Raw genomic sequence first — 9139 nt, 5'->3', positions numbered from 1 at the left:
TGTGTGTGTGTGTGTGTGTGTGTGTGTGTGTGTGTGTGTGTGTGTGTTTAAGAATATGTTCTACAGAGGAAAGTCATTCTTTAGACTCCTACCTTAGGCAAAGGCTAAAATGGGAGAAAGGTAGGCTGCTCCTATCTCTTCACAAAATCAAAAGTTCCTAAGAAATCCTAAAACCCAAACCTTACGATTCAAGAATTAACATAAAGAGTTAAACACAGCTAAGCCATCACTGGCCTAATCAAGTGTCAAGAGTTAATATCATTGAGGTGCCACAATGCTCCCATTTCCACTAATATGTCAGCCCTGAAAGGTCATGACCTCAAAGAGGAGAACACTAAGAGACAACACATAACTTGTCAAATGCTATAGGGCAGGAAACCAGAGCTGGCACTTGTGGCCTACAGAGTCCAGCCACAATCCTGGATATTTAAATTTTTCTTTTTTAGATTTATTTGTTTTATGTGTATTAGTCTGTATGTATGTGCACCACACGTGCCTGGATCCGACAGAGGTCAGAGATGGCCTCGGATCCTCTGGAACCGGAGTTACAGATGGCGTGAGCTGCCACATGGGAGCTGGGAATAAAACTCTGGTCCTCTGGAATAGCAACAAGTGCTCTTAACTGCTGAGCTTAACGCGCTTAACTGATCAGCTTAAACTGATCTACGAGTATCTCAGTCCACCAGCCTGTCATGGTGAAGCCAGGACAGTGCCACATGGCGGAGTATTTGGCTTCTGCAGCAGCTGGCAGAAATGGTAGGAGAGGGCCAGCCCTACTCCAGGTTGAACAGACACAGTTTAGAGGGCTGAGACTTTTAAAGCCTAGAATAACCTCAGAAAGAACACCCCTCATCCAAGCCCAGCTTTTCATTTACAATCCTGATCTGGGAAATGGGGATAAAGTTTTATGAAAAAATGTAATATTAAAGTTTTAAAAAACATTCTTAACTTGTGTTATAAGAGGCATATGTAAATCTAAAACTAGCTTTAACTTTTATAGGCTCTTCTTCCTTTCCTTAAAGACCTGTTTGCTCTAATTGGTTAAATAGGAGATATACAAGAGATAAAAGCTGAATTGCCCTCCTCAAAGGCTCCTGAGCACCAGAGATGCTAAACCTGTTACTGACAAATCACAAAGACTGCCTTCTTCTTCTGGTGCTAGTTGAACAAAAACTATGCAATCATGTTTTCTATGCTGAAAAAAACTCCTCTATGAAGAAGAAAAACCACGTAAAAGTATTTCCGTATCTCTATATACATAACAGGTATGTTTTAATTTATTTTAAAAAGTAATTTTTAAAAAATGCACATTGATTAGTGTTTTGCCTGCATGTGTGTCTGTGTGAGGGTGTCAGATCCCCTAGAAATGAAGTTGCAGACAGGTGTGAGCTATCATATTGGTGCTAGGAATGGAAGCCAAGTCCTCTGGAAGAGCAACCAGTGCTCTAAACATTGAGCCATCGCTCCAGCCCCAACAGGTATGATTTAAAAACCAAAAAAACAGAAACCACAAAAGCATTCTTGAGAAACTGTAAATTAGAACCTGTTTTAAATGCCCCTGGGGAGCTATTTAGAAGAAACACTGCAGTGCATCCTTTGGTAAAGCAAATAATCCTTTTGTAATGGGAATAATTTCTCCCAATGTATCTAGGCTTCTCTCTCCAGCTCCACAATCCCATCTTTATATGTCTGCTTTTTTCAAAAGGGGCCATACCTACTTGAACACAACTGCATTGTATATTGACTCTAATCATAATCTTCCCAAGGGAGGTCTAATCCCAAAGCTCCTTGCAATAGTGTGAGTAATCTCTTGTTAATATTTTCAAAATCATTTCAGTAAACTGAATAAAAATGAACAATTCTCCCTTCTGACCTGCCCCTGCCCTCATACAGACATGTCCACATGAGAAAGTAAGGAAGCAACACAGAATTTTTTGATTTCTGGAAGAGAGATTCCTCTATGACATTTGTTATTTTCTTTCCCTAAATCTGATAGGTCAGGATGAAAGGATCTGGGCCAATTGAGAACAAGTAGGGAAGACGGCCTTGGACATATTCTGACAACAGCTCTTAGGTGGAGAAAAGCCTGGGTTTACCTGAACCAAATCCCTGCCAAGTCCTAACTGTAAATCAGAACTTTCTGGGAGGGAGCATGGTAGTGCTTCTGTATATGCTATTGGATTGGATTGGGATCAAACTAAGATGGCTCCTCCAACAAATGTCATGGTCTCACTAAATTACATCAAGCCAAATAAGCTGTGAATTAAAGTGAGGAGGTAAGTCTTTAGCTACTTACAACTTTTTCTTCTCAGCTTCCTTACCACAAAGGACACTCGATGCGTTACAGGTGGGCCACTACTTTCAAGGCATAAATATTAGGACATCTTTCCTAGCACAATTTCCTAGGCAAAACACCTCTTTCTGCCTCAGACAAACAAGGGTCCCCTACATGACTCCTCTTCGGTGCTTGCTGTACTGAGAGACACCCAGGTACTAATATGCTTTGCATTTGGGCTGGATAGTTCCTTCTCCATCTAAACTGATTTGGCGTTTCTCTCTGAGCATAAAGAGGGTAAGTTCCACGGGAAGACCTCAGCTCACAGCACAGCAGAGGCCCGCACAGCACTCCTCCATGATCATTCTCCTGCTCTTTTCTGAGAGGCAGCATGAGGATGACAGAGACACACACAGGCCTTGGAGGACCAGGACTCTGTTTGCAGGGAAGGAATTTGAGTTCCTTAAGTCCAAAGTGGTAGGATGTAACTATCCCTCCACTGACTCTACAAGGCCCACTGCAGCTGAGAGCAGAGTCAGAATTAGCTTAGAATGGGCCATTCCGCCATCTGAACTTATTTTTAAGGGTAATTTTTCATTTCAAGCAGGAATCAACATATACTGTTATTACTATAGATTGCAAACCTTCTTTTCCAAACCAGCCACAGAAAATGGCAAAAACTCATTTAAAAACGTAAGCTCCTGGTTTCAATTCTTAGCTCTCTCCCTTGATCTATCTATCAAATACAGAGTTTGTTCAGAAATTATTATTCATATCCTTAGTGAATGACTTGTAATTTTGTGCAGCCGATCAGTTCGTACTGGTTTGTGTGGGTGCTCCATAGAGCAGATTTGGAAGGAGATCAGAAACACAAGATAACACCCACTCCTATAGGCTTTTGCCTAAATCAGATTTTCTCTGGGCAGCTGGCTTTAGTTCACTTTTTAGAGCAGGCTCAGGATTCAGCTTAGAGACGAAGAATTCTATTCTGTGCTCTCATATACACTTATTGTATGTATTGGAAGACTTGTTTAATCTTCACTCTTGCTTCAATTTCCCAATCTGGAAAATAAGGTCATATTTTACCTACTTTGTAAAAGGCCTTTTGGTAGTGTTTGGTTGTGGGCATTGAGAAAGAAGCCCGAGACACTGCAGCCTCTTCCCAGACTGGTTTTATATTATGCTGCTGAGCATCGAAGCCAATCTGCTGTGTCAGAACTATACTTGAGTCGTCTTGGAAAGACTGCAAATACCTGTAACACCTTACACAGTAATTTCTAGCTCACATTCACTCATGTTCCCAAGATGCCTAGAGTCAGAGCTTGCTTCATATTTAGTAGATCATGGATTCATTCATTCATTCATTCATTCATTCATTCATTCATTCATTCTTTTTCTTTTCTCTTTTTTTTTTTTTTGAGACAGGGTTTCTCTGGGTAGCCCCTGGCTGTCCTAGAACTCACTCTGTATGGACCAGGCTGCTCTTGAATTCAGGGATCTGACTGCCTCTGCCTCCTGAGTGCTGGGCATAGATTATTTTTGGAGTGCCATTGTTTGGTCAAGGTTAAATAAATATGATTTTCTTCAGCATGGATAGGAAATTGATAATGAGATGATTCATAACAAATGATTAAATGGCCATCACTTGGGAGTCTCCTCCCTCTCCCCTGCACATGCTCCTAAAGTTAAAGGTGCTAGATGGAGACAGGAGCAGCACCACTTTCTGCAAACAGAAGGAAGCTCTGGCCCCATACCCCCCACCACCCAGTCCTTCTGCAAACAGATGTGGAGAGGATCCCTCTCACTACCGTCCCGTTACTCAAAGGGATGATAACAGCCATTGGGGGGTTAAAAAGAGGCAGTGAACCCCCAGTTAATGAGTAGGAATTCAGCAGGCAGTGCAAGATAAATGGGGCTCTCTCTGCTTCTGCTAGAGTCAGCATGAACTGCGGCCCTGCGGCTTGTTTGTGGCAAATGGAGTGCGCGAAATATCAAAGGGCAGTGATCCAGAAGAAGACCGACTTTGACAAATTTTAAATTGGCCAGAAAGAAAACCAGGGGAAAAAAAAAAAAAAAAGAGGGAAAAAATAAATGAAAGAAAATTAGGCAATTCTTTGTGTCCTACAATTGTGGCATTGCTGCCTTTGTACAGAATTATTGGTAAGAACAGCAGTGACGATCACTGGGTGCTGGGAGCAATTATGAACCACCTCAGTGAGATGCTTATCAGCGGCTGAAGCTTTAGAGCTTCCTGTGTACAGTAACTTGCTCTTGGGCTGCAGTCACTTTAATTAAAGTGTATAGGGTTGGTCAGAGGTAATTATCCTGTTTGGAAAAGGGAAAAAAACACCTCAACAAATCTGGCGGCAATAGATTTCACAACAACTTCTGCCAGTTTCTCTTTGTATGTGTGCTTTCCCCAGAAAGGGTCAGGCTGCGGTTGGGTTAGTTTTTGGTTGCTGTTACCTGACAGCAAACAATGGCACAATCAGAGATTATTGTAACACAAGTCACCACTTTTGGCAAGCAACCTGGGCCAGGCTTCAGCTGCTTAGACATGCAGTCTCCAAGCTACAGGCACTGAGGAGCTTTTCTGATTCTACACAGTGAAGATAATAAAATCCAAAAAATAGTATTTTATTAAACTGTTCCTTGGAACATAAATGAACTAGCGTCTTTCTGCTCTTCCCATTCACGGGGTTGTGCTACTTTTTCAACTTTAACCTCTCTATTCCTTTAGAAAATAACAACAAAACAAAACAAATCCTAAACAATCTTTACTGACATAGCAAGTGGATCAATGGGAGAAAACTGCTCAGTGTTTTAAAGGAATCCAAAAATCATCATCGGGTTCCCATAGTTTAGACTCATGTTCAAACAACAAGTGCCTTCTAAGAGCTCTGAAAACAAATGAGCAACAGAGTACTGGCTGGAGCATGGCATGCAAATGCTCCCAGGGCTGTGGCTGCTGCAGCCACTATTTGATGGCATATAGTGCACAATCTTCACTTCCATTTTCTGTAGCTCATGCTGACCCTAGAACACTATCTGGGTAGAGATGAGTTTTTCTATAATGTGACACTGACTCACAACCCCCAGATATGAGACAGGCTGTCCAAGGAGACAGCAGAAATAAGAAATATTTAAGTCGCAGATATTTTCCACCTGATTAGCCTGCCTCCCAAAGCAACTTCTAGCTAATGATAGTCGGTTATTTGCATTTTAAGAAACATGAGAAGAAAAATTATGTCTTTTCTTTTTCAGTGCCTACCTTCCTTCCCATTTCAGTCTACCAGGGTTCTTTCCATATGGAGGACAGTAAATAAAGACCATCATGAATTTGATCAACTGCTTCAGTGACTCCTCCCCTGACCTATGAGCACTCATTACAAATCAGCTGAATGGCTCATTGATTTGCCAGGAGGACAAGCAGACGTACCCAATCGCTCAGCCAAGCGGATGTAGACCGGGTCTACCCGACGCATGGTTTTCACTAGATCCTTTTTGCGGAATTTGATTTCTACTGTCCCTTCTGGTTCCAGAACGGATCCCCTGGATGCAAGGAAGATAACAAAACAGAGGACTTTAAAGGAAAGAAGACACAGAATGAGGCCGGTTACAATTTGTGGACCAGGAAATAGCTTCATTATTGTTTTGGCCACCCATGGCTCCCAGAAGTTACCCCTGGGAAAAATGCAGGCAACTAAGATGTATTAAAATGAGGTATAAGAAAGGCCTGGCATAAAGCAATTAAAATAACTCTCATTACCATACCAGTGGATTTCCATCTCAAAGAGAGACTACTGACCCCACCACCGACAGATAGACTCCAACAGAAAGGGGCAGTTTTGGTCAGGAGCCAGAGTGTGGCTGAGCAGACCACTCCAAATTTATCTACAGTTAGTGGACTGAAACCCAGAACCGGGCCAGAGAGACGGCTCTGTGCTGAGAGTGCTTGCTGCTCTTTCAAAGGGCCTGTATTTGATTTCCAGCATCCATGGTGGCTTACAACTGTCTAATTCAGCTCCAGGGATCTGACACTCTCCTGTGACTTCTACAGACACCCCCCTTACATGGCATGTACTTACACAGACATGTGCACATACACATAAATAAAAACAAATCTTAACTCACACTACAACAGCAACCACCCTGAAAAGTCTTGATTACATTTGAGTCTTTCCTTCCTTTAAGCCCCCTTTGCCCCCCAAAAGAGATGGTTAAGAGCCATATCCAAATAATGAATGGGAAGAGAAAATCTTTTTGAGTTTGGAAGGTTCTAGAAGAGGGGACTTTGTGGTAAAATAAGCTGGGATGGGGACTAGACTGAGAAAACCTGACTCTAGCTTGGTTTCCTTCTCATGTTAGCAAACACTACTTAGAAAGCCTGGTTTTCTCACCTTGGAGTCCTGTGGGAACAGACAGATTCAAATGAAGTTGTGTTGGCTAGAATTTGCCCTAGGGGGTGGGGAGACCAACAGGTAGAAGGCCCCCAGAGGCACTAAATGCAATAAAGAAGGCATGATACCTGCTTTCTCGGTCAGCATACATCTCCATGTGCCGAGGGTTGATAGTAGGGTCGATCACAACCCAAGAACCACCTCGCAGCTCAGCCTGGGGAGGAATGTAGACCATAACAGGCTGGGAACATTCCCGCAAGCCATCCACAATGTAAGCACCGAACTTGAGTACTTGGTCATACATATCTATGGAGAATGAGACAAATTAGAAACAATCAAACTGCTCCTAAAGCAGAGCTTTCATGTTTGTGAGGGGACACACAGAAAACAAAATTTGATGGCCCACTGTGTCTCCATGAGGAGGGTGCTCATGGGAGAAGTGACAGGTCCTAGGGTTCCAGCCACCACAGGTCCTGTGGCCATCCCAAAGGCTGCAGAGACTGCTGCCTCTACCTGGATCCCACTCAAGACTTCAGAGGAGCTTCAAAAGCACAAGACAGAAATGCAGTCTTTCACAAGACACAGTATGCAAAGCCCATGATTAAATATCCATTTCATATCCTCCCTGCATTTCGGTATTCAGGTTTCAGCACATTAATTCATACTTGCTCTACAAACGTTAAGTATTTTTCATGTCAATATATGATCTCTCTCACTACATTAAGTTTTCTGAAGGAAGGAACTATTCTAGCTTTTTTCAATTTCTTTCACAATTCTTAGCATATAATGTGTTCTTAAAATATGCAGCTAATGGCAATGGGTCTTGAAAAAAAATTTCACCCTTAAAAACCAAGTCTGGAGTGTAGGGCACACCTGTAATCGCTGTACTTGGGAGGCTGAGGCAGGAGAACTGTGAGTTGTGAGGCCAGCCTGGACCGCAGGGTGCGTTCCAGATCAGCCTGAGTACCTAAGTGAGACCTTGTTTCAAAAATAAGATAAAAACTAGACTTTTTATCCCTGAACACACAAAAGCTTACCCAGTCTTAAGGTGGGCACTGAATGAGTGAATGAACATACACTCTTTTGAAAAAAATAAGAAAAATGATTTAATAATTTTATTTTTATAGGATATCAGAGAGAAGAATTATATAAGTGCACTCACATGTGAAATCTCACATGGCAAAAGGAAGAGCCACCTTTTCATTCTGTTGGAGAATATTCTAGCCCCCAAAGGCCAGGACCGGCTTGCAGACAAAGACTTTGGTGCGTTAATGAGTGAGTCCTTGGGATCAGTCATTTATTCCCAATGCTTTATGGGCTGCTTCCCATTTCCCAGCTCCGTAAAGTTTGAACATTGCTAGTTCTAGGGTCCTGAGTCCAGACAGTTAATGAGCACTTCAAGGGAGCCACAAAGGATCCTTTCCAAACAACAAATAACAGGTTCAACTGGGTTCAAAGTCTATCCAAAGAGGATCTCAATTTGGAATAAATCAATTCTGGAAATCCAAGGCAAAGAAGCATTTTTCAGGAAGTTAAGAGCAAACCAAATAGAAAATGCTTTCATTGTAGTTACGAGCAAATTAAACTGCCACCTTCTCCAGAGTAAAAATAGCTCTATATTCAGACCATCAGTGAGCACAGTTTACTGTGAGGCTCATTCCTTTGACCATTGCTCTAACCTGGCTTATCTGTGAGGACTCCAGAAATTCCAAGTTGCCCTAGGATACATTTCCTATTCTATGTGGAATGTGTATGGTCATATACTCGGTATATATGATCAGAGTGCAGACATTTATTTCTTTGGGTGGAAAGCAAAGACCAAAAAAAAAAAAAAATTACTGCTAATTGCATAACCTCTGTATGAAGATCAGGAATAAGGACTTTAAGCGCTTTGTGCTAATTCCCTGCTTATGAAAATAATTGCTCAGTTCAAATTATTTTAACTAAATTAATTCTTTAGTGGATATTCAACTAGTGATACATAATAAAATAACTGTGTAATTAGCAGTACATTTTTCAGTGGTGCCAAGAGCACAGTTTCAGAAGAAGTGGCAGAAAGGAGTGGCTCTCTTGGTATTTGCACAGAGGAGAAATGGGAAATGTTGGTAAAAGATGAAAATCAAACAAAAGACAGAACAAAAGTCACTTGACTGAAAAACAAATGAAGTCAAAAGTAAACGAAGACAAAGTTTCCAACCATTTTCCTCATTTTTATTTGTTAAAACTATATTTATATCAAAACCTATCTCCATACTATCTATCTGGTTAACAGCTATTTTCATTCATTGAATAATAAAACAACCAGGTGTGGTGGCACACACCTCTCATCCCAGCACTCGGGAGGCAGAGGCCATCCTGGTCTACACAGTGAGTTCCAAGACAGCTAGGCTACACAGAGAAACTCTCTTGAACCTCCCATAGATAGATAGATAGATAGATAGATAGATAGATAGATAGATAGATA

The 9139-nt window shown here is 41.7% G+C and overlaps 1 protein-coding gene across 5 annotated transcripts in view; it reads right to left on the bottom strand.

Annotated features, from left to right (window-relative positions):
- Positions 1-9139, bottom strand: part of Acaca (acetyl-CoA carboxylase alpha) — a 260615-nt gene that overhangs the window by 12845 nt on the left and 238631 nt on the right. For all 5 annotated transcript variants that reach the window (XM_055620094.1, XM_055620096.1, XM_055620095.1 and 2 more), the window contains 2 exons: positions 6804-6981; positions 5715-5827 (listed from right to left, as the gene is read on the bottom strand). In XM_055620094.1, the coding sequence (XP_055476069.1) occupies positions 5715-5827; positions 6804-6981 (291 nt within the window). The remainder of the gene's footprint in view (positions 1-5714; positions 5828-6803; positions 6982-9139) is intronic.

This window comes from Psammomys obesus, unplaced genomic scaffold (assembly GCF_907164565.1).
Source record: "Psammomys obesus unplaced genomic scaffold, mPsaObe1.curated_primary_1811, whole genome shotgun sequence".
Classification (NCBI taxonomy): Eukaryota; Metazoa; Chordata; class Mammalia; order Rodentia; family Muridae; genus Psammomys; species Psammomys obesus.
The sequence above is the reverse complement of the archived record's forward strand: the minus strand, read 5'-3'. Positions and strand labels throughout refer to the sequence as shown.